Genomic DNA, 26,633 nt, shown 5'->3' on the forward strand with positions numbered 1-26,633 from the left:
TGATAAAAAATGTGTTTGGGTACAGTGTAGCATGACTGCGCAATTGTCATTCAAATTGCGACAGCACTGAAAGGTGAAAATTGGCCTGGGCGGGAAGGTGTCTAAGTGCCTGGTATTGAAGTGGTTAATAAACACATCTTTTTAAATGAATTACGCTATGGATACCTTCATATTCTTTTATGAGGGATGAGCATGTACCCTACTACCACAGAGGACATCCCACGTAGAGAGTCCGGTGACGTGTAGCCATCTAAGTTAAAAGACTCATGGCTGGGGATAAGAGCCACAGGCACTCAAGATATCCTTAAAAAAGAGATCTAAAAAGCTGGTAAGCGGCATTGGGATTACTGGTGGAGGAACTTCTATTGCACTTTACCACATCTCCTATGGTGTTGTGGACGTATGCCACTAACGTTTGAAAGGCTAAGATATCATCACTGGGACAATCAATAAGAACTGCACTTTCAGTGGGATTTCTTTCTAAATAGCCCATTGACTCTATCATATATTTATTATTCATATATTTTCATATTCAATATATTCACTTATGTTTATTCAGCACAATTTACTTATGATTATTCATTTATTGGTGTGACATTATGAGTTGTCCATGTTCATTTTATGAATATCTTTTAGGTCACTTTTTTTTGATTATTAATATATAGCGCAGCTTTTTTTGTATATATTGTATTTAGTGTGTGTGTCTCACATTGTAGTTGCAGCTTGGTTCTTTTTAATATTTTTTTTATTTAAGTTTCACGTGGATAGCGCAGTATTATTACCTTTTTCGAGTTTGTATATTTAGATACGAGTTTACAGCAGCAATCCTTACATAATAAGTAGTCGCAGCCTTTGCTCAATACTTTATTGAAGCATCTTTGACACTCCTTTGTTATCTTGGCTGTGTGCATAGGGTTGTTGTCCTGGTGGAAGATGAAACTTCACCCCAGTCTGAGGTCCATAGCGCTCTGGAGCAGGTTTTCAACAAGGATGTCTGTAGATTGCTACATTCATCTTTCCCTCGATCCTGACTAGTCTCCCAGTTCCTGCTGCTGAAAAACATCCCGACAGCATGATGCTGTCACCACCATACTTCACTGTAGGGATGGTATTGGCCAGGTGATGAGCGGTGCCTGGTTTCCTCAAGACATGACGCTTGCCATTCAGGCCGAAGAGTTCAATCTTTGTTTCATCAAACCAGAGATTTTTGTTTCTCATGGCTGAGTCCTTCAGGTGCCTTTTGGCAAACTCCAGGCGGCCTGTCATGTGCCCTTTACTGAGGAGAGTCTACCGTCTGGCCACTCTTCCATGCAGGCCTGATTGGTGGAGTGCTGCAGAGATGGCTGTTGTTTGGAAGGTTCTCCTCTCTCCACAGAGAAACGCTGTAGCTCTGTCAGAGTGACCATCGGGTTCTTGATCAGTTTGGCCGGATGGCCTGCTCTAGGAAGGAGTCCTGGTGGTTCCAAACTTCTTCCATTTACGGATGATGGAGGCCACTGTGCTCATTGGGACCTTCAAAGCTGCAGAAATGTTTCTGTACCCTTCCACAGATCTGTGCCTCAATACCATCCTGTCTCGGAGGTCTACAGAGTTGCGCTTAATATTACATTTGAAAAGTATAAAAAGAAAAGAAAAAGTCCAAATTAGTGAAACAGTCCAGAAGAAGTGCGCGATCCCAAGTGAATGCCCCCACCTTACAAAGTGCCTGCTTACCAGCTACTGGTGACCCCCTATTACGGAAGGTCAATCTCGCTTGTGGCTCAAAAACCCAGCCAAGGCCTTTATCCAACCAGGGATATTTTAACTCGACGAAAAGGAAATCCGCCACTTTAGGAAGACTCAATCATAGGAGATCCCCAAAAAAGATACAAACTTGCCATAGTATAAAATCCTTAATATTTATTCCATATAAAAAAAAAAAAAAAATTGCACTTACAGAAATGAACTTTCAAACATACATAAAATGTACAAGCCGACCGGCTTTGTGTTGCAGCCCTTCAGTCTGGGAATCACATATGTGGTGACGTTAGCACATTGTACCACCAGTGCATTTTGTCACAATCTGACATTGTCCTGGACTGACTGTTAACTGTGGGACCTTATATAGACAGTTGTGTGTCTTTCCAAATCATGTCCAATCAACTGAATTTACCACAGGTGGACTCCAATTAAGTTGTAGAAACATCTCAAGGATGATCAGTGGAAACAGGATGCACCTGAGCTCAATTTTGCGTGTCCTGGCAAAGGCTGTGAATACTTATGTACATGTGACTTTTTTTCCTTTTTCATTTTTAATAAAGTTGCAAAAGTGTCAAACTTCTTTCACGTTGTCATTATGGGGTATTGTTTGTAGAAATTTGAGGAAAAAAATTAATTGAATCCATTTTGGAATAAGGCTGTAACATAACAAAATGTGGAAAAAGTGAAGCGCTGTGAAAACTTTCTGTATTCATTGTATATGGGGGGGTGGCGGCTGTATGATGACTATACATGCTAGGAAAGATTTTTCATGACCTTGATCTTTATCTGAGAGATTTCTTGACTCGAAAAAAAGTCCATCTTTTCAGGCCACTGCATTAGGTCTGTGAGTGACATGCTTACCGATGTTATGGTCCCAGATCCTGGCACACTGTAACACCACCCCATGGTCTGCATTTCATCTGCCCACTTTCCTGATGGGCATGCCAAAAATCACGTTCACTTTGGGGTTGGTCCCACCCAGCCCCTGATTCTAAACAGGAGTATACTGCCCACTCGTGGGCCCAAATTCATGCCTTTTTTGAGTTACCATGCATATGCAGTAACGCAAATAAGGTTGATGCTGTAATCCCAGGAAATGGCCTTGGGCACCCCAACCGGAGGACAGAGGTGGGACTATCCCAGCAAATCCAGGACAGTTGGCATCTATGAGGTGACACTAGAAGGATTGAGAGCTGTGAATTGCCCCTTTCAGAATCCCTTTCCATTGAATTTTTTTGTTTTTTCCTTAACCCCTTTGCGCCAACCGTATGCAAATTTGCGTTCGTGATTTGAAGGGATGAAACAGGGGTGATGCCTGCTGCAGGCATCACCCCGGGCAGTAAAAGTTCCAGTTTTGGGTGGCACTCCGCTTTTAACTTGTAAGCAACAAATGTCAGAATTAGGCTTCGGGGTGAAAGGTTTAATTGAGCAGCTTATTTATTTTTTCTTTCTCCTAGTTTATAATCCATCGACTGCAAGTTCTTTCTTACCAGATCTTTTTCCCTCCAGTTCATAGTGACATTTTAAAAAGTGCAGATTTTGGATAGAGTTGTTTTAAATGCCTTTCACAGATATCATTGGTTGTTTATTTGAACCAATCAGCTGCCAGACTGCAATAGGTACCAATATTGTTAAGCACTTTCTCTCTTCTTTATGATTGACATAGTCTGTATAGGGCTATTCCGTATAGTACTTGGGTGAATCTATTTAATAATATTGTATCTGTTTAGTATTGCACCAATGTTCTCTTCTCTGTTTTGTGTGTGTGTGTGTGTGTATATATATATATATATATATATATTGAGCTGGCCGGTTTACCTGTTTCCGATATACATATTTACATATTGTGTGTGTGTATAAATTTGATACCAATCAGATATTTGCACCTGAAGGCAGTTTCAAATTCAAGGTGATTTGAAGTGGCATGCTTGTAAGCAATAATCCTTGTGTTAACCATAACCAATCCTGTATTTTAAATTTAGCCCTGGTTCCCACCAGTGTGATTTGTCAGTTCAAAATCGCAACACATGTCACACCCCATTGCCGGCAATGGAACTGTTCAAAAAGCTGTGACTCAGAAAAGGGCCCCTGCACTACTTTTTTGTGTGATTTCATTGCGACTTCGATGTAGATATTCGTCGGCACACCAAGGATCGTTAATTTCTATGCACCAAAACTGTCCAAAAAACTCTACCCTGAGGCCACCAAATTGCAAGGATGCAAACTTTGCATTTTCTGACTTTTTTTTTTTTTTTTTTTTTAGAAAATAACAGCATATGCAGAATGACATGGAAACATTTTTAATAACGATAAATTACAAACTGCCTTGTATAGCAGATGTATATATATTTCTTTTAGCAGCAGCAGTAGACTTCACCTTTATGTCACCAACAAATGTAAGAAGGCAGTAAGGTGTACAGTCACGATCTGGCCACTGAAAGACCTTTTCACAGTCATGAACTTTGAGGGTGATTGAGAGGAGAAATAGAATCAGTCCTGTTAGACCACCCCCCTCTATTTACGGTATATAAATTTATATCTGGACAAATCAACCAAGGCAATATACCATTAACAGATTATGTATTTGTCGCTGCATGGTGGGGGTGGTGGTGGTAGGTTGCACTGATTTCATTTCTAAAAGGCACAGACGTTGAGCCCAAAGGCCCAATGATGATTTAGTCATTGAAAATACAAAGTGTAAGGGGGTCTTTCACACAGGCACAGGCTTTACCACCTCTTTGAGACTTTGGATTGTTCATTGAAATACTACGCAATGTGCTGAGTGTTTGGTTTTGGCACAGTTTTCTTGACTTAAATCATCAAGCTGCGCAAGCAATGCCTCTTTCCAGTCTTGACATGCTGAGTTAAATTTGCATTGTGGCCATAGCAATGTGACCAGAAATTGAGCGGCTGCCATGTCACACTGGAAAGGGAAGGAGCTAATCAAAAACGCATATCAACAGCCTGTTTTTACTGCTGCTCTGCCCATGTGAACATAGGCAGGCCAACCACGGGCTGCGGGAGTTCGCACAATTCCCCCATCAACACAGACAGTGCTGACAGGGGAAACCCTCCTGACGAGCAATTGTCTTCTCCTGGTGGGGGAAGCCAGTGGTGATTATCTATAGTGACTATAGCAGCCGCTAATGATAATTGTAAGAGAATCCAGCAGGCTCGTTGTATCCAAGTCGATCGATCAGCTTGGTACATTCAGCCTGCCCATTAACAATTCAAATCTCGGCCAGTTCCTGTTGAAATTCGAACCATGTATGGTAGGCCTTACAACCTCTAATGATCACAGGAAACATAACAATTCAGCAATATAGTAGTAATATTATGTGCACACAAGGTAGGGGGTATGAGGCAGCATCAACACTACAGGAAATAATGTATTACACAGATGTTTATTTAAGGTCGATGTGGATGGAATTAACTGCAAAACTCTGATATGAGGAGAACTTTATTCCAAGAATACAACAGTCAAAAATATATTTTTTTCTGCAAATCTGTCTTTAAAACAGACGGGTTTACTATCGAAATAGTGTTTAACACAGTAACAGATACACAGAATTCTGGTAAGAGACTCGGTAGTATGGCTATATTAGTATGGTGAGGATGTAATTGACAAGGGGGGTGTGTGTGTGTGTAAGGGGACGGTCTTTGTTATAAAGTTTATTGTTTTCATGCCACACCGAGAAAAGTGAAGAGAAAATAATGGAGGGCCCAAGGTTTCAATATACACTTCTTATCTAAGGGATGGCTCACAAAGTTTTCTAGTCATTTACTCGGCAATATATGCCCTCCTTCCTGCAGAGTGCTTATATATGGAATGAAATTAGGAGCAGACCATTAATCTGTGCAGGTTTATAGAACAAGAGAAGAAATAGAAGCACTAGGGACGTGGACCTACGATACACATGCTCTTGGTTACTGGTTAATTTATATTCCATAACTTGCCCTTTATACATAAGGATAAATCTGAATAAGGATGCCACTTCAAGAGGCGATAATAACATAAAACGTACCACAGGGTTAAGGAACATCATAAATGTTTCATATACACAACAAACCCAATATGGATTAAATAGAAGTCCTTTATTCCTCTCTGCATTCCTTCCTCACATTTAGGAAGGACACCAAGAATGGGGGGGGGGGACGAATGGTACAGAATTTATGACATCACCTTTTACAACATAAAAACAGTTATCTAACCGTGGAGTGCAGTTGTATCAGTATCCGTGTATATTGCTAATTGTGTGATTGTGTACTGAAGTTATTGTGTATCGCATCTAGGATTTGGTATTTTTTTTTTTTCTTTTTTCTTCTCGTCTTTTGAAAAAATAAAACAGTCCACTGTCCAGCAGGGGTCTGCCTAATAAGAATGAAGTCCTCTCCACCTTATACCTTCCTATCCTGGCAGAACCTTACTCTGCATGGACTTTGGCCTCTTGCCTTTGCATGGCTAACTCAGTAGCTAGAAAGGCTCCTTGGCCAAGTGCCGTAGCATAGGTCCGAGCATGAGAAAGAGGGAAGGCATTCTGAGTAGATTGGCTTGTTGATCGATGGTGTGGTATGGAATGATAATCTGCCACGTTATCATACTGAGATAGTGCAGTTATGGAGCTATGGAGCTTGCTATGAAGTGTTTGATATGGATAAAAGATGGCAGGTTCTCTTTCCAAAGTCTCGGGAATCTGGCCTCTCAGGCTGTGGTTCCTCTCTGGCTTAGGTGGACCTGTATTAGAGACAAACTGTGCACTGTCCTCTCTGTAACAGTCTCGGTGAGAATTGTCTGCTGGCCTTACAAGTGGCCGGTCTTTATCTTCTGACAGTCTCATGTCTTTGTGATTGAGCCTTACTGGTTCCTGTGGGTTTACATTGCACTTATTGGTTGAGGAATGATAAGATGCATGATCAGAAGGCATTGGCATGGACTTGGAGTTGTACTCTGCAGGTGGGAATGGTGGACCATTTCTTCCATCAGAAGTTTGCCTGTGTCCAGTATCCTGCTGAGGTGGAGTCCGATGCTCAGGGTTTAACTCGTGTTGTAATCTACTCCTACTTGTTCCAGCCTGCTTCTGTGGCAAGGATGGCCTATCTTGGTGTCCATTTCCATATGGTGGGGGAGGAGGTGGCAGGCGTTCATCACCTTCTATTCTTCCTGGATATCGGCTATCTTTTGATTCAGCAACACTTAGAAGGCCAGGGGTCTTTCCTGGGTCTGACCGGCTTCTGAGATGAATCACATCTAAACCTGCTATATCATCCACTAACGATGGGGAGACATTATCATACTGAGACATGACAGGTCCCTTAGATCTCGGACGTGGCCTGTTCTCTCTTCTTAGAGACTGCAGCCTGTATCGGTCCATATCCTCCATATCCCAGGAAATATGAATTGGCCGAGGATGTTCTGGAGGCACATCTCGACTGATGAAATTGTGCTCACGTAGAGTTCCTCTTGGATATGGAGCAAGGCCTTGTGATCGATATGTAGCCTTGGGCTGGTGTCTCGTGGTATAAGAAGCAAAATCGCGACTTGGGTAGAGGTGAAACTGTCGCAAACGCAAAGTACTATAGGGGTCCATATCATAGAAGGTTCCATCAGCGGAGTAATATGTTGTGCTCCCTGAATAGGGGCTATATCGATAATGTACCCTCCCATTCTCAAAGTAAGGCTGCAGCTGAGTGACATGATAATCTGAAGAGGAACTGAAGGATGGACATGCTTTGTACTGGTAGACTGGGCGTGGGCAGTAGGCAGGTTCTTCATCTGGGGGGACTTCAGTTCTGGAAATGGGAACTGCACGTACAGGAGGAGGTTGTGGTTGCATAGGCACATGCAAAGATTGAACTCGCCTTATGGTAGGATAAGGGGGTGTGTCCTCTGAGTAACTTCGTAGACCTGGGCTCATGGATCCCATATAGTCTGAACGGTTTCTTGTGCGGGAGTGCTGCATCCCCGAGTGTTTGGCTTGAGTTATGTAAGTGCCATAAAGGGTGGAATTAGAGGAGGAAGTTTCACAGCGGGTGGAATATGGCTGCATGTGTAGAGTGTCAGCTCTGTAGGACTTGGGAATCGCTGCTGCCTTATGATGCACTAATGTGTCGTAGGTATCTGTTGGATTCTCTGGATCCATCTGAGACGGATGGTGAGGTCGGTAACCAAGCTCCGTGCTATCTGGCTTACTGGATAGATATGGTCGGTAGGTATCTCCCATTTCGGCTTTGTCTTCTGCTTTGGCCTGGGATGGATATGGATGTCTGTAACTGGCTCCCTGCTCTATCATATTCTCAGACTTTATAAGAGCTGAATAGTTGTGTCTGGGCAGTGCATCCTCCAGTGAAGATGGCAGCATCATTGTATTCAGGAAGGAGTGATAATTGCTGGCTGTAATTGCCTCATTGTAGTTGGAGTGCAAAGCAGTAGCCAGGCGACTCTCCATGGTTCGGACAGGCGGAGCTGGTGGGGCTGTGCTCTGCGCTGGGTGTGATGGGAAAGACTCTGAGCGCTGGTGAAGGTGTGGCCTCGGACTGGGCTTATCTGAGGAAGGGGGTGGAGTGAAGGCTTCAGTAGGGAAGGTGATATTCACTTCACCAGGCCCTGGCAGTGGCGTGTCTTCAGGAGGAATGGATCCTGTCACCTGAAACGTACAACACACAGGCATTACAATTCATGCCAACAGTCTTTGTATGTAGTTGCATAGTTCTCATTTCTCATAAGTCAATGATTTAAGCCACTTATGCTCATATTAACTAGAATATGTTTTTCTTCATGTTAGATTATATATGTTCATAATACATGTTAGAAAATTAAATTAAGAATGTTATTGGTTGATATCTGTATTTGTCTTTTCTGCATTGCTGTATTAAGCTGGCCATAGATCATTCAAATCTTGGCTGGTAAAGCAGGGACTGACTGAGATTTGAACCATGTATGGGCAGGCTGATTGTACCCAAGTTGATCCATCAATCGACTTGGGTACAATCGGCCTGCCTATATATGGTTGGAGCACGTCGCATTTTTCATGTGATTACTGCCAGCAGCTATAGCCTCTAGCAATAATCACGGTGTGTTCTCCCAGCAGGGACAGCTCCCTGCTAAGAGAAACCATGAGCTCTGTAGGAGGGATCCCCCCCCCCCATCAACACTGGATAGATAGATAGATAGATAGAGAGAGTGTGTGTGTGTGTGTGTGCATGCAGGTATATAACCACAGAAAAAATTATAAATGTTAAAAAAACAAAAAGACCTTAGAGGACGGGGGTGGGGGTGTTACTCACTGCTCTGACTCATTAAAGCGGAGTTCCACTCAAATTTTTAACTTAACCTTACCCCCTTCAGTTAATTGCATAGATGTTCAAATGCCACACGCGTGGGAGTGGGAGTAGGCGTGTTTATTGCCTTTCCCCGGCGCCGCACTGTCTCCTGGGAGCTTAGTGTCAGGCTGTGAATGAACAGCATTCACTGCATCCAGGAAATCAATGCTTGTGGGCTTCACATGCCCACAAGCAAGATGGAAACAGCCAGCATCACATTTTTTAAGTTATTCTTCAGTACGAAAACAGACAGAGGCGGAAATATTACACCCAAACTGTGAGTATTATTTTGGGATTAGCAAAGTGTCTCAATGACCTAAAAAAAAAAAAAAAAAAAAATTGGTCGCCGGACTCCCGCTTTAACTTAATGTAAACAACATCTTAAAGGGGCTGTAAACCCTCGTTTTTGTTTTTTTTTAAATAACAAACATGTCATACTTGCCTCCACTGTGCGTTTCGTTTTGCACAGAGTGACCCTGATCTGCCTCTTCTGGGGTCCTCCGGCAGCGCTGGTGGCTCCTCCCTGTGCCGAGTTCCCATGTTGTTCTGGACTTTTCTATTGTTTTTGAAATATTTTTTTCACCATTTTTTGGTTTGAAAATTTAAACTCATTCCATTGTATGTAGTGTTGATTTTTCATTATTTCACGTACACTGTATTTATTTACTTTGCTTATAATTCATTCACTTTTATCCAGCGCTGCACTGTTTTTATATGTATTTACTGTCTCCTAAGGTGGATACCCCGAGTCCTGCTTCTATGTCAATTCACACAGAATGCAGGACTCGCGCCCCCCCCCCCCCCCACTGGATTTGATTGACAGCAGCGGGACCCAATGGCTGTGCTGCTATCAATCTATCCAGTTAGGACACAAGACACCAGCTAGAGCTGGTGTGCTCGTTTCAGGCCGGAGAAACATTGGGGTCAGGTAAGTAAAACGGGGTTGGCTGCAGCACCACAGAAGGTTTTTCGCCTTAATGCATAGAGTGCAAAAACATGAGGGTTTACAACCTCTTTAAGCTACTCAGCTTTGTTAATTAGTTTGTGTTTTTGAAATGTTAAAAGGAGTCTAAAGTTCCACCTGCTGGGCATGGAGTTCACCAGAGCTTCACAGGTTGCCACTGGAGCCCTCTTCTACTCCTCCATGACAACATCATGGAGCTGGTGGATGTTAGAGACCTTGCAGTCCTCCACCTTCTGTTTGAGGATGCCCCACAGATGCTCAATATGGTTTAGGTCTGGAGACATGCTTGTCTTGAAATACCCCCTCCCAGCACAAATGCCCCCCCCCAAAAAAAAATCACCCCTCCTAGCACAAATCTTCTACCCCTCAAATTTCCCCTCCAAGTACATATCCCCCCGCCCAGCACTTTCACCCAAATTTCCCCTCCTAGAACAATTCTTGCCCCAAAATTCCCCCTTCCAACACAAACTCCCTCACAGCGCCCCCCCCCCCCCCCCACCTCACATGATGCCACAGTGCCCAGGGCAGGCGCCCCTCCTGCCCACCCCTTGTCCCGGCCCTGTGTATGGTAATGCTGTGTTTGTGTTTTTGAAAAAAGTTCTCGTCTGTTTTTGGTCCATGGCAGTCTATTCAGCCATTTTATCACTGCATCAGTGGAAGAGAATTAGGGAAAAAAATTCAGTCCATCTGATGCAAAAGTGAACATTGGCTCAATATGTATGGCAAACATACATTATTCATCCTAAAATGTATAATAAATATACAGACAGTGAACATGCAACACTATTAGGAGATCACACAAAGTTTGGACTAATGCATGCTGAATGATATTTGATTCCCATTCCTGCAGCTTCAAAACAGAGTGCACCATAAATACACACTGAACTATTTTTGGTGTGGATTACCCTTGGGGGAAAAATACAAATGATTTGTACCAGTGGTCTTAAGGGTTACATCTACTAAAAGATTTCATGTATTAAAAAAAAACTGAATTCCTTGGCTCTTAAGTGTCTTTGATAAGGAAAACTATGTAGGAGACAATTTACCTGAGTGGAAGGGCTCAGTCCGGGGGTAATGGCTGATGGACTTGGTCCTGGCATTGGATTCTGACTTCTCACAGGGCTGTACTGGATAGTGGTGATGGAGAATGATGAGCTGGTGCTGGTGGTGGGCTCTGAGGTAATGGTAGGATTCGTCTCAGTGGCAGCTGGTGGTGGAGGCAGTTTTTGTGGTGACTGCTCTGGCGGTGGCTCTTCTTCTGGTGGAGGGGGCAGTGGTAAATCCATGAATTGGAGGTAGGGTGGTCTCTTCTGATAAGAAACTTGTTGGGCTGACTCGGCCAGGGCCAACGCCAGCATCCTGGCAGCGTTTTTTGGAGGTGGTGGGGGAGGAATGAAGGAAACAGTGGTGACAGGGACTGGATCCATGGGAGACTCCATGACACATGATCCTGGAAATAGAGGATATTTTGTCAGAATTATATTTATGTGCATAACTACTGATTAAAATGTGCGCTGCTGGCGTATTCTCCCACATTATGGTCAATTTCTTGCTCTGGTCATCAGGCTTTCTTATGCAAGCAGTGCAGCAACAGTCACCACTTCACAGCAGGCAGGTGATTTCTGATTTGTTGCCATAATTACCACACCTTCTGCATTTCTCTTTGATAATCCAAAGGCCAGGTATGGATATTGGTTGTCAAACCATTTCCAAAACACATTTCAACTTGAATATGCACCTGGACATACAAAGGTGGGCATTTTATGGAACACAAAATTATCTTTCTTTTCACGAATGACCATAAATTTTATTAAAAATATTTGGAGTGTTTTTCTGAACAGAATCTGACATATTTTTATGCAGCACACCTGTGAAGTGAGATTATATATCTCTATATCTTATTGTATAGTGTGATGTTATTACAAGGCAAAAAAACACACAAATACATGCAGCTTCCAAAGGAATATTTCTGTAGTTATATACAGTATCTTACAAAAGTAAGTGCACCCCTCACAACTTTGTAAATATTTTATTATATCTTTTATGGGACAACACTGAAGAAATGACACTTTGCTACAATGTAAAGTAGTGAGTGTACAGCTTGTATAACAGTGTAAATTTGCTGTCCCCTCAAAATAACTCCACACACAGCCATTAATGTCTAAACCGCTGGCAACAAAAGTGAGTACACCCCTACATGAAAATGTCCAAATTGGACCCAATTAGCCATTTTTCCCTCCCCGGTGTCATGTGACTCGTTAGTGTTACAAAGTCTCAGGTGTGAATGGGGAGCAGGTGTGTTAAATGTGGTGTTATCGCTCTCACTCTCTCATACTGGTCACTGGAAGTTGAACATGGCACCTCATGGCAAAATACTCTGAAAAAAAAAATTGTTGCTCTACATAAAGATGGCCTAGGCTATAAAAAGATTGCCAAGACCCTGAAACTGAGCTGCAGTACGGTGGCCAAGACCATACAGCGGTTTAACAGGACAGGTTCCACTCAGAAAAGGCCTCGCCATGGTCGACCAAAGAAGTTGAGTGCACGCACTCAGCATCATATCCAGAGGTTGTAATATTACGCCAGCGTTTTGGAGAGCACCGCCGATTCTTTGAGGCCGGTAAAGACCACCATAGCGTCCTACAACATTTCACCCAACATCATCCTAAATCCACCAGCAGCCTAGAAGTTTGGATCATCGAATCCATACCAGCCATTCTCCCCACAGCAGAGAGATTTAAACGTCTCTGCCAACGGGAGACTTATTGGATATACGCTCTTGACGTACTTTGGCCTGGAGGTATTAATGAAGAATTGGAAATTAGCACCTTACTCTAGATATTACTATGTTTAACATACAGATTGCGATATTATGGTGTCTATTTCTTATCCACTACTAGTATACTATCCACCTAACCTCTTAATTTTATCTTGTGAAGGTTAAATGAACAACTAAATGTAGTAGATCATATATCATTCATTCCCTTATTATAATGTCCATGCGTCATGGTGTTTGCCTGTTATACATACACACACACATGTACATATCTGTCAGTCAAATATGATCTATTATCGCCAACTATAGGCACAATCTTTACTATTTTTGTAGAGCATCCATTACATCTTATTACCTATTCCTATGAGTAAATTCTTTATATTAGATTTGTGACCTTATTTGCGGGTGTGTAAATGCCTGGCCACCCCTGTAACACACCCGCATAATTCACAATCTATTATTATCTATTATTGTCAGAGTATTGATACAGGCATAATCTGTATTATTTGCATAAGCATCCACCACCTCCTATTACCCATATGTAGATATAGACGTCCAGCCGCCCCTGTAACACTTCTATATACTAATTCACAGGTGAGTATTACCCCTCACCGTGAGATTATTGCTACAGGCATATCTGCACAATTTGTATAAGCATCCACTATTTTCCTCTACCTGTCTTTAGTGTACAGACGCCCGGCCGCCCTTGTAACACACCTATTCATATTCGAGTAATATTCAGCATTGTTTTATCATTGTTACAGCCATAATCAGTAAAATCCACACAACATCCACTATATCCTATCGCTTATTCCTATTTTTAAAATCCCCTTTTAACAGATTTATGACCTCATTTGCATGTGTATAGACGCCTGGCTGCCCCTGTAACACAGCTGTATATTTATTCATTGTCAACTCAATATTAGACTTACGCCCTTATTTGCATGTGTACAAACACCTGGCTGCCTTTGTAAATCGCGCATATAGACGCCCGGCCACCGACCATGTAACACACTTGTATACTGATTCAATGTCAACCTTACGTTTGTATACTTATTTATTTTTGCTAATTTAACCACTGCCATCTGTGCCCTGTACTTCTGTGTCAAATTCCTTCAGGACTTCATTGTATGTAGCACTGATATTAAAAATCCAATTTGCAGGTCCACGGCCATCTTGGCCATCCTTGTAATACACCTGTCACTTCCCTTATTATTGTGTATTCAACATCTGCCCATACTCCTCCCCATACCATTCATAAGCCAGCTTGAGGAGTATGGGCATAGGGCTGACAGAGGAGCCACACATGCTCCGAAACGCGTTACCGCCCCTTTCTCCCCACTGACACCATTAGCCTTGTGTGTCCCGCAGTGAACCCGGAACTCAGGCTACCCTGCTGCCTCCTCTCTTCAGTACATACGAGAACGCTTTACAGCTGCTGGACGGCTCTACACTGCTCTCTACCAATGTGTCGTGCCGTGCCTGGACACATGCCACAGATGAGGACTCGTGATTTTATCATGTTTTATTAACACTTAACGATCTTGTAAGTGCTTTTAACCCTTTGTGCACTTTATTAAATTTTGCATACTGCACTTAGAGGCGACTTTCTTTTCCTTTTTATGTCTTCAGAGTTGCTTCTCCTCTAACCAAAGTGCTGCCAGAAGTGCCATCTCATCACTATCATCCTTCTGACCAGCTATCCTCTTCCACCAGAGAGCCCTTATCTCCTCTCTGAAGGGCTTGGGGGGGGTCAGCCTGTCAGTGCTCAGACCATACACCGCACACTGCATCAAAGGAATACTCTTCTAATGATGATGCACAAGAAAGCCCGCAAACTCAGAACAGACCTCGCCATGGTCGACCAAAGAAGTTCAGTGCACATGCTCAGTGTCATATCCAGAGGTTGTCTTTTGTAAATAGACGTATGAGTGCAGCCAGCATTACTGCAGAGGTTGAAGGGGTGGTGGATCAGCCTGTCAGTGCTCAGACCATACGTCGCACACTGGATCAAATTGGTCTGCATGGCTGTCGTCCCAGAAGGAAGCCTCTTCTAAAAATGATGCACAAGAAAGCCCGCAAACAGTTTGATGAAGAGAAGCAGACTAAGGACATGGATAACTGGAACCATGTCCTGTGGTTCGATGAGACCAAGATAAACGTATTTGGTTCAGATGGTGTAAAGCATGTGTGGCGGCAACTAGGTGAGGAGTACAAAGACAAGTGTGTCTTGCCTACAGTCAAGCATGGTGGTGGGAGTGTCATGGTCTGGGGCTGCATGAGTGCTGCCGGCACTGGGGATCTACAGTTCATTAAGGGAACCATGAATGCCAACATGTACTGTGACATACTGAAGCAGAGCATGATCCCCTTCCTTCGAAGACTGGGCCGCAGGGCAGTATTCCAACATGATAACAACCCCAAACACCCCTTCAAGACAACCACTGCCTTGCTAAAAAAGCTGAGGGTAAAGGTGATGGACTGGCCAAGCATGTCTCCAGACCTAAACCCTATTGAGCATCTGTGGGGGATCCTCAAACGGAAGGTGGAGGAGCGCAAGGTCTCTAACATCCACCAGCTCTGTGATGTCATCATGGAGGAGTGGAAGAGGACTCCAGTGGCAACCTGTGAAGCGCTGGTGAACTCCATGCCCAAAGGCAGTGCTGGAAAATAATGGTGGCCACACAAAATATTGACATTTTCACTTAGGGGTGTACTCACTTTTGTTGCCAGCGGTTTAGACATTAATGGCTGTGTGTTGAGTTATTTTGAGGGGACAGCAAATTTACACTGTTATACAAGCTGTACACTCACTACTTTACATTGTAGCAAAGTGTAATTTCTTCAGTGTCACGTGAAAAGATATAATAAAATATTTACAAAAATGTGAGGGGGTGTTCTCACTTTTGTGAGATAATGTATATCAATATTTATCATTTTTTTTTTACAATGGCTGATCACCATACTGGTACTTTCTACAACCCGTGCTTTAGGTTTTCTTTACTCGAACCTTGCTTTGGTCATTTGCCAACAAAACCGAAAGTGTGCCCCTATGTATGGGGTCTTTGGGATGGCAGCATGGGATCTGGGTCCAGCCTGAAGGCCCTGTGCATGTACATTACATCCTCTAAGTACACAGCAGTGTGTGGGAGCCTGTGTGCTATCTCAGCAGGGTTAAGGAGTGGTACAGAGATCCCCACAGGTAAAATACAAAATTAAGGAGGACTGCTACTTCTTTATTTAAACTCTGTATGCAAGTGAATACCAAAGCTCATACAAAATGGACATGCATGATGTTTTGGGTATTCTAAAACCAAAAAGGACTGACTGGAAAGCACTGCTATACATATATAATCTATAGGGACCTGATACAACCCAGGGGGTACTTATTACATGGTCATGTAATACTGATGTTTAGGCCAATTGTTTGATAGAGAGCATCATTATCTGTTGAAAAACAGAAAACAAATCTCATATTTTTGTAGCCACTATATAGACCAGACATCGCTAAATGGCAGACCACGGTCCAAAAATGGACCACAGGGCAATGGGCGGGAAATGTGATACACTGAGGGGGGGCGGGCTGAGATAAAAGTAAAAGCAACTAGGGTCCAAGGAGGCGGGGGCTGTGAAATGGACTGGGATGCCAGAAAGGGGGGTTGTGAAGGGGACAGGTGCAAGTAAGGGCGGGGGTATGAGATGCAAGTAAAGGGGACTGGGGTGCTAAGAAGGGGGGCTGTGAAGGAGACTAAAATACAGGGGGGAGGGCGGCTGTGAAGGGAATTGAGGTGCAAGTAAAGGGGGGCTGTGAGGGATATTAGGACACAAAGAGAAGGGTCGGTGAAGGGGACTAGAGGGCAAGTAAGGGAGGGAAGCTGTGAAGGAGACTGAGATGCAAGTAAGGTGAGGCTGTGATGTGGACTGGGGTGCAAGTAAAGGGGACTGGGGTGCAGGGAAGGGAGGCTGTGAAGAGGACTGTGATCCAAGTAAGGGGGGGGGGGGGCTGTAAAGGTGACTAAGGTGCAAGGAGGGGTAAAAAGGGGCTGCAAAGGGGACTGAGATACAAGTAAAAGGGGGCTGTGATGGGGACTGGGATGCAAGAGGGGATGCTGATGTAAAGTGTGAAGGTTTCTGATGCAAAGTAAAGTAAAGGGGCTGTATTGTAAGGTGGGGATTCTGCAATGCAAAAGGGTGGTGGTGTAAAGAGAAGGACTGATGACACTGATGTAAAAGGGGAAATTGTAATGTAAGGTGGGGAGGGGCTGTGATGTGAATAAACTGAGTCATAGCGCAAACATGAGACTCTGACCTCTGCTGGATAAACATTTGTAAAGGCCGGACCTCTGTGAATTTTAATTTAATACCCCTGATATAGACTATTGCCCATGCATGCAAATCCCCAAATTTAGACTTTACTGTAGGGGTGCTGAAATGAATCGCGATTTGGGTGTCCCCAATGCGGCATCGATGCATATGACCGGAAAAATCGATTGCCGGGTGACGTCATCCTGACTTGCCCCGCCCCTCCCAGGAGAGCGCTCCAAGAATATAGTTGTTTTAATTAATCCCGTTCCCCGCTGTATGTGCGTTTAAAAAAATCTGGAGCTACGTACCGCATTTCTCAATGTGTGTACACCCACTCATGTGACTGCCCGGCCCGCCTCTCTCCTCTCATGTCTCTCCTGCCGTCAGCGGGGAATTCTCAGCCCTGCCCGCTGACTGTAGCTATCAGATGAGAATTCCCCGCTGACGTCAGGAGAGACATGAGAGGAGAGAGGCAGGCCGGGCACGTACACTGTACACACACTGAGAAATGCGGTACGTAGCTCCAGATTTTTTTAAAAGCACATACAGCGGGGCACTTAATAAATCTCGAGTTACAATCCATTAAGACAGTTATTTTAACAGCAGTAAGTAGAGTACAAATGTGTTTGTACTCTACTTACACCTCGTACACGCTCCGTGCTGACAGTTCCCCGGCTTCCCCGTTTGCACCTTCCAGCACACTAGAAGTTAACACAGTAGAATGTGCAAACGGGGAAGCCCAGGGGGAACCGTCAGCACAGAGACAGTACAGGGAACTTCACAGGGCTGTTTGTCAGCTGTAGATTCTAATCCCTCCTGACCTCCAAGCAGTAGTGTGTGAATTCCTGTACCCTGTAGTGCACTTTTTAAGGGAGTGAGGTTATTTTGAATTCAAAGCAGAGTTCCAGTCAATTTTTTGTTTATTAAAAGTCAGCAGCTACAAAAAAGTGTATCTTCTAACTTTTTATTAAAAGACACTCACCTTTCCCACGGTCCAGCGACGTGGCCGCCCAAACCCTCTCTTCTCTCCCCCCCGTCTGTCCACGGCACTGGCAATACTACTGTGGGCATCCGGCTGTGACAGCTTGCAGCTTCACAGCCTGGTGCGCATGTCTCACTGCGCTGTCCTGCATAACTGGGCAATCTTCTGTAACCTGTGACATGTCCCAGAAGATTGCAGGGGGGGGGGGTTGCCTAGGCAGCCCAAGCGGAAGTGGGAGCTGGGTACCTGTCAAAACTAGGTACCCCCCCCATCCCAAAAAAAAAAAATGACATACCAGTTGTGGCATGTAAGGGGGTCAGGACACCTTAAAGCAGAAGTTTCACTTTTTGGTGGAATTCCCCTTTAATAAAATGTTTATACAGAAAGCACAATGACATCCCCAACCCTGGACTCCAGGTGGAGACCCCCACCCCCCAAACCCTGCCATGTACACAGAACAGGGGATCCTCTAACTCTGATGTTCCTCACCTGATTCTTTGATTCTTCCATCCTTCAGTCCCCCCCTCACCACCATAATTTTTATCTTAGACCTCTTCCAACCTTCTGTTCCTATCCATGGAGTCCTCCATCTCCATCCCCAGCCTCTTCCATCCTTCAGTTCCTATCTCCAGACTCCTCCGGGCCCTCCATTCTCTATCCATAGATTCCTCCATCCCCAGAATCTTCCAATCCTTCCTTTCTTATTCATGGATTCTTCCACCCTTCAGTTCCTATCCCTCCCTCATAACCTGGATGCTTCCATGTCGTTGTCCCGCTATATGCAGTCCTTTTTTTTTTTTTTTTTTTTTTAAGCAGGTGAAATTTTAAAAATGGAGTTCTAAATGTTTGAATTTTTTTAATGGAAACCATCATCGGTAACCATGATGCATCGCGGAATCGAATCGTTGACCAGATAATAGCAATCAAATTGAATCATGAGACCAGTGAAGATGCGCACCTCTACTTTACTGAAGTTTGGCTGTATTCGGGGGGAGTGGATACTCATAAGATAAACTGTGATGTTAAGTGACACCCATGACACATTCCTCCAGAGAATGGGTAGCCATGTCTTAACTACTCTCATCACTATGTACTCCAACCGTAATCACAGCTCCCACACACCCTGTCCTTTGGGACTCTGCTTTTTTGCCTCCTACCCTGCATTCCTGACTACTATCTCCCTAAATTTTCCCCCCTCTACCACCCCCTTCCCTCTCCTCCACTCAATCTTCTGGGCATAAATTGGTCATAAGAATTTAGTCTGGGGAATTGAAGGGCAATGACAAAGAAGAGGTCCAGTGCCCCCCACGAAAAATTTAAAGTCAGCAGCTACAAATACTGCAGCTGCTGACTTTTAATATATGGACACTTACTTGTTCAGGGAGCCTGCAATGTTGGCACCCTAGCCGATCTTTGGATTGGCTGTCGGGTGCGGCTGCTGCCATTCCTGGTAAGGGAATTCGGCAGTGAAGCCTTTTGGCTGCACAGCCGGTTCCCTACTGCGCATGCGCTAAGCGCGCTGCGCTTCCAAATTGGTCCAGCGCCGGAGGAAGGAGGGGGCAGAACTTCCAAGAATATGGGCCACGGCCCCGTCTCCTGGAAGTGGGGAACGGTACCTGTCAAAAACAGGTCCCCATTCCCCCCTGAAAGGTGCCAAATGTGGCATTGGAGGGGGAAAGAGACGGATAAGCGGAAGTTACACTTTTGAGTGGAACTCCGCTTTAAATCACCTACAGGCCGAAAACAATAACCCATTAATGGTCACATTCACTACTTTATAAGTACACCCCTAACATTTACTAGAGGTGTAACTTCTTCTTAAAAAAAAAAAAAAAAACAGATTGATGCACTTGGAGTGAATGTCTGGTGAGTATCACAATAACTGCTTGTATATGTGTGTGTGTGTGTATATGTATATGTGTGTGTGTCAAAAAGGATAAGATTTATGTTTTAAGTGCTTCCCTAAAAATAACAGTCCTCTACAGCCCTTCCCTGGGAATCTGTTTTATTAATTTTATGATTTCTCCTATTGGCTGTACATGTGACATTATTAGAGAGTTTGGACTCAAGACACGGGTTTTCTTTTTACATCAACTTGATTCCTGTGTGTCTGAGCACATAGGAGCCTTAAAGTAGTTGTAAAGGCTGCATTAAGTTAAAAAACCTTCCATGATCAGCTTCACCCAGCCCCCCACCTAAATAATTACGTGAGCCTGATCATAATGCAGCAGTGCTGCTCTCTCTCTCCTTACCTGGACTCAGAGGCAGCAGCAGAAGCCATTGGCTTCTGCTACTGTCAATGCAATCCTGTGTCCACAGACGCACACAGCCCAGCTTAGGATAGTCTGCATGAGTGCCCCCATAGCAAGCAGTTTGCTATGGAGTCACTCAGAAGGGGGAGGAGCCAAGAATGCTGATGGTTGACCCCAGACGAGCGGTTCGGGGCCGCTCTGTGCAAAACTTTGCACAGAACAAACAAGTATAACATGTTTGTTATTTTAATAAAAAAAGACCCCTTTGCAATCAACTTATGAAACCAATTTAGTCTCATTATAGTACTTATTGCCTGTTAGTCTCAACATACATAAGAATATAATTTCCTCTCCAAATTACATTTTAATAGAATTTCACTAGCTTAAAGAAGGACTTTTAAAACGTCTTTACGTTTCTCATAGCAATTTGTACCCTGTACTTGTACCATATATCATGCAGTGTACACTCTCAGATAATTCCCAGGATCTGTACGAAGGGCCGGTGCCAGAGATAATGTATCACCTGGGCGCAGATGCAGAAATTACATAATCAACGGTGTAGCGGTGATGGACCCTGTGCCTGACACCACAGATGGAGGTAGGGGTGTGCCATGCTCTGCAAATATCCTGTACATCAGTGTTTTTTTTTTTTTTTGTGGCAAAATTCCACCCCAACCCCCCCACCACCCCTCGGTTGGTGGCACCCCCCACTCCGGTCACCTGCAACCCAACCCCCTCGCTGTCGGTCATCCAGCACTTACCCCAGCTAGGTTCCGTCAGCGCTGCGACAGGTGGGCATCTCCTCCTCTGCATCACGGCGGCTTCCTCTGTGCGTCTCCTCCCTCCTCCTCTTGGGCATCCAATAGGATTGCCTGTCCTTTCAGCTAATCAGGCGACGGGTCTCACAACCTGCTTTCTGATTGGCCGGAAGGAGTATCAAAGTGAGAATAGCGAATATTCATTTGCTATTCTCTCACAACTGGGTCGGCTCGAAGCGTAATGCTCTGTGCCCTGAGCCCACCCTTTTTTGAAGCCTTTTACAACCTCTGGCTCTAATCATGTGCTAAAAAAACAAAACAAAACAAAAACACCCCCCCCATTGGAATCCTTGCATCCGGCACCCCGAATGTAGATTAGGGGGCCGGACACATGGATAAGGTGGGCGGCGTCCATGCGCCCCTAATGGACGGGCCGCCACTGTTATGTATACTTGGTGGAGCTTTTGCCATAATTTACAACAAAATTTAACTCTGAATCAGCTGAATTTTTGACCCATGTATGGGCAGCCTGGCTATATCAGGCGGCAGTAATCATTGTAATCTGGCGGCTGGGAAACCTCCCTCTGTCAGAATACAATGGTTCCGCCGGAGGGATTATTTCATCAATACTGAATGTGTTGATGGGGGAATCAAGCAATTTTCTTTCCTGCGACCCGTGGTCACATGAGCCAATCCTGTAGGCTACCTATCATTGGCACAGTAAGTGCACCCTCAGCACTGAAACATCAGCTACCCAGTGACATATATATGTGGCATGTGCACATTAAAGCCCACCCTTTTCCTGCTGCACATATGTGTTATGTGGGCAGCAACAGGTTAAAGAGTAAGCGAGAAGAAACGTATCTAACCCCTTACGGTGTTCTTAATACTGGAGACCTTTCATGGTCTTCCAGGCATGTAATCACTGATCTGCTGTCACAGCCCACCCTACTGGCTCCTAATTGTTAACAGTGAGTGGGAGCTGTCAGTGACAGTGCTGGGGGCTCTAAATCAGCACACGCCACAGAAAATAGAAGTGCTGGCTGTGTGCCTATATGGGAACAACACGATGCTACAGCCTGTCATCCTGCTGCCACATATATCACATTTAGTGATCCCTTCATTGCCATAGATTAGACACATGTACACACAGCAGATGTTAGAAGACTTGTTTCCAAAATACAGTTTTCAGTTAGAAGTAAAGTGGCTGTTTTTTTTTTGAGTGGGCCGCTACATACCTGGAGGTGTAGGCACAGCGGGGACAGATTTGTTCTGCTCTAATCCTGACAATTCACTCTCCTCTCTTTGAGATGATCCTGCTTTGTTACTGGAGTTAAATTCCTGGCTGCTGTCGTCCGTATAGAATAGCTCCGTGCTACATGGAACATGAGATGTGTCTGGTGAAATGTTCCCTGCAATATCTTCTCTCTCAGCTCCTCCAATGTTCCATTGAGAGATGACTGTGGAGTCCATAGTCCACGGAGATTCTTGTGTTGCTGATATAGAGAGTTGGCCAAATCCAAGGTCTCCTGATTTATATGGAGCAGCTTGCAGAGTCCCCAAATCTCTGATTTCCTTGTACCATGTAGGAGACTGAGAAGCTCCACCCGCACCCTGCATACTTCCAATCATTTCTGACACCCGGCTGGGCAATGAGACTGTGACAGGATCTGAAATGGTAAGGGGTGGAGATCGGACTGCTTTGCGACCCACCTTTGGTGACAGAGCTTGGACAACCTTCTCAGCAAAAGATGGGGCTTTTGGAATCTTCTCTGCACTGGGACTGCGGTCAGGGGTTAGGAACGGACTGAACAGCCTCTCCTGGAAAGGGGACATGGGCTCAGAGCTGTTGCCACTGGCAGGAGTTTGGGCTCCAATCTGAAATCTTTCTCTGCCGCTGCCTGGAGTGGTGTCAATATGGAACAGATTGTTACTATCCAGTCCGTCGCTGTCCAGCTTGGGTGGGCTGCACTGGAAGGACATTGGGTCAAAGTCTAAACTGGCCACACCAATATCAGGTGGACTCAGATCCTCATCATCATGAGAACGAGAACTTAACATGGCAGGTACATGAATAAGTCCTTCATCACCATCGCTGTCCTGATCATGGGGTAGATTATCATAAGAGTTACAGCGGTTACATCCATCCCGCAGATCCCCATTATAGGAAGCAGACAGGGCATCACTGCTGGAGCGTGGGCGCCTTGGCCGGAAAAGCTTTGATTCCACTGTAAATCACAGACAAGACTGTTAGCAGATCACAGTGCAATTTGGACTTTACAAATAAAGTTCTATAAATGACCCATCTCAATCACTGAAACCAAACCAAATCTGATGCAAACCTAAAAAAATAAACTGAAGAGCGAGCATGAATTTGAGTGAATAGGTTAACAAGACATATCAGGTCTTATTAATCACATCTGAGCTTTTCCGAACATCTAAAAACAGCACTGAATTTTTGGGCGATTCTGATTCCCACATTAACATCATTATATAAATCAGGTCAGCAACCCTTCCCACAATAAAGCCAGCCATAGATGGAGCGATTTCCTTTCCAATCACTTGATTCCACCATCAACACAGGCAGTGTTGATGGTGGCATCCCTCCCGTGGAGCCATTGTGTTCTCACGGTTGGGGTGGGGCAACACAGTGATTACTGATAGCAGCTATAATAGCCACTAGCAATAATATTATGTAACATCTGACAGGCTAGTTGTACCCAAGTTGATTGATCGATCGTCTTGGGTACATTCAGCAGCTAGAACCTTAGCTGGTCCCTGCTGAACCGCCCAAGATTCAAACCACCTATGGCCGACTTAACCACTTCAGCTCTGGAAGATTTACCACCCCCCCCTTCCTGACCAGGCCATTTTTTGCTATACAGCATTAGTTTAACTGTCAATTGCACGGTCGTGCAACGCTGTACCCAAATACAATTTTTGTCCTTTTTTTCCCACAAATAGAGCTTTCTTTTGATGGTATTTGATCACCTCTGCGTTTCTTTTATTTTTTGTGCTATAAACAAAAAACGACCAACAATTTTGAAAAGAATATATATATATATATATATATATATATATATATATATATATTTTACTTTCTGCTCTATATATTATTATATTATATATCTGTATATTGATTGGTTTGCGCAAAAGTTATAGTTTCTACAAACTATTTGATATATTTATGGAATTTTTATTTATTTATTTTTACTAGTAATGGCGGCGATCAGCAACTTATGTGGTGGACAAATTGGACACTGACACTGTTTGGGGAATGGTGACACTAATACAGTGATCGGTGTTAAAATTATGCACTGTCACTGTACTAATGACACTGGCTGGGAAGGGGTTAACTGTGTGCCTAGCTGGTGTTTTACTGTAGTGGGGGAGGCATAGATCCATGTCCCTGCTTAGCAGGAACACAGGATCCATTCCATCCTTACTGACAGAACGATGATCTGCCTTGTTTACATAGGCAGATCGCCATTCTTCCTGTGTGCTGAACAATCAGCGGGTGCTGGTGAACATCAGGTCCACAGGACCCGCTGTGTAAGATCACACTCCCAAGACCCAGAAGTGCAGGATCACTTGTATACATGTGATCCTGCGCAGCGTGGCCACCCTGTAGCAGCAAAAATGCTATAGGGCGGTCAGCAAGCGGTTAAGTGTCATGTTAACAAGCAATAGACAGTTAACATGCCAGTGACTAAAAGCACATTGTAGTCTTTAGTTTGTTTTCAGTTTTTGCTATCAATTGTTCTTCTAAAAGGCAAATTAAAATCAATAAATTATTATATAATAATTAGTTTCAAGTGAAAGATAAAGGCTAATACTAACTGTTCTTAAAATTGTTCCCTAGTGGGCTGTCAATTACAGCAGGTGCCAGTGCAAACAGCACTGCATGCCTCCCCGGACACACGTGCCAGGGGGTTGCTAATGCCTGGTTTAAATCTACTGCACTAAACACAAGCAGATATATTACTAAAAACAGCAGCCTGGAAGACTCCCGTCATCCTTACTGTTGTCACACTGGGATTTAAGATACCCATTAAACAGAAGGAGACCATCTGCAGTGAAATGCTCCATCATCTCAAAATAAAATAAAAGGATTGGTGTTCATTTTACAGATATTTTTTTTTAACAAGCTGGAGGATCTCTGTGTGTGATGGCTGCTTCTGTTGGTCTGCAAATGTTTATTTCCCCCTAGAATAGACATACATGACCCAATCGTCAAACCACACATCCATCATTTAGAGTTCAACATACTATATGGCAAATAAAGCTGCAGCATTACACTTACTGTCAGTAGCATGCAGAGAACTCAGCGACTCTTCACTTTTAGCTGAACGCATTGTTCCTGTGTCACATCTTCCTCCTAGACAGACAAAAATTTATTTCCAGCTGAATACCTGACCTGTGCCATCAAGCACATCTATAGAACCAATCATATAGCAGCCACAATGCCTCACCTGCCATGGCCATGGCCTTCATTTCGCTGGGTTCACTTGGATTGCGGGTCAACTTCCTCTTGGACATTGATGATGACGATGAGGACTTTCCCAGGTTGAAGAAGGAGCGCCAGCTGCCCACCGGGGACTTCTTCATCTTAGGCGGAGGCCTTTTCCTTAGAGGGCAAACACAGATCCATTACTGACAGCATAGCAACAGCACTGATTTGGAGAATTAACAGGGGCCTCTCTATATAGCAATATTGAAAATGTCCCCAACTTCCCCAGACACACCACAATGCTGTTGTCTGAAATGAATGGCAAATAGAGATCTAACCACAAAAAATAGATTTTTTTTTACCCTTAAATAAACATAAAAATGCCAATCAGTAATGACTGTCAGTAACTCATCATCAGTGCTGCATGTCATTGCCACCTATCAGTGCCCATCAATTCTACACATTAGGGCCGCCTCATCAGTGCCCATCGGTAAAAGAGAAAACAAAATTTTATAACCAAAATGACAAAATACTTTTTTTTTTCAAAAATGTTGGTCTTTTTTAGTTTGTTAAGCAAAAAATAAAAACCCCAGTGGTGATCAAATACCACCAAAAGAAAGCTCTATTTGTGGGAAGGAAATCATAAAAATGTAGTTTGAGTACAGTGTTGCATGACCGAGCAATTGTCATTCAAAGTGTGACAGTGCTGAAAACTAAAAATTGTCCTGGGCAGGAAGGGGGGGGGGGGGGGTCGTGGGGGAGTGCCCTGTATTGAAGTGGTGGCCTGGCTCACAGTCTCGGCTCTAATTTATCCAAAAGGTGTTCTATCGGGTTTAGGTCAGGACCTTGTTTGAACACTGGTGCGCAGTCATGTTGGAACAGGAAGGGGCCATCCCCAAACTGTTCCCACAAAGTTGGGAGCATGAAATTGTCCAAAATGTCTTGGTATGCTGACGTTCCTTTTACTGGAACTAAGGAGCCAAGCCCAACCTCTGAAAAACAACCCCACACCATAATCCCCCCTCCACCAAATGATTTGGATCAGTGCACACAGCAAGGTCCATAAAGATATGGATGAGCGAGTTT

The 26,633-nt window shown here is 44.1% G+C and overlaps 2 protein-coding genes across 14 annotated transcripts in view; one reads left to right on the forward strand and one right to left on the reverse strand.

Moving 5' to 3' along the window:
* KCNJ5 (potassium inwardly rectifying channel subfamily J member 5) overlaps positions 1–26,633 on the forward strand; it is a 99,120-nt gene that overhangs the window by 70,560 nt on the left and 1,927 nt on the right. The window lies entirely within an intron of this gene.
* ARHGAP32 (Rho GTPase activating protein 32) overlaps positions 5,183–26,633 on the reverse strand; it is a 352,740-nt gene continuing 331,289 nt past the window's right edge. For all 12 annotated transcript variants that reach the window (XM_073603297.1, XM_073603299.1, XM_073603301.1 and 9 more), the window contains 5 exons: positions 25,570–25,724; positions 25,401–25,475; positions 22,336–23,325; positions 11,071–11,474; positions 5,183–8,384 (listed from right to left, as the gene is read on the reverse strand). In XM_073603297.1, the coding sequence (XP_073459398.1) occupies positions 6,165–8,384; positions 11,071–11,474; positions 22,336–23,325; positions 25,401–25,475; positions 25,570–25,724 (3,844 nt within the window). In that variant the 3' untranslated portion in view covers positions 5,183–6,164. The remainder of the gene's footprint in view (positions 8,385–11,070; positions 11,475–22,335; positions 23,326–25,400; positions 25,476–25,569; positions 25,725–26,633) is intronic.

This window comes from Aquarana catesbeiana, linkage group LG10 (assembly GCF_042186555.1).
Source record: "Aquarana catesbeiana isolate 2022-GZ linkage group LG10, ASM4218655v1, whole genome shotgun sequence".
Taxonomy (NCBI): Eukaryota; Metazoa; Chordata; class Amphibia; order Anura; family Ranidae; genus Aquarana; species Aquarana catesbeiana.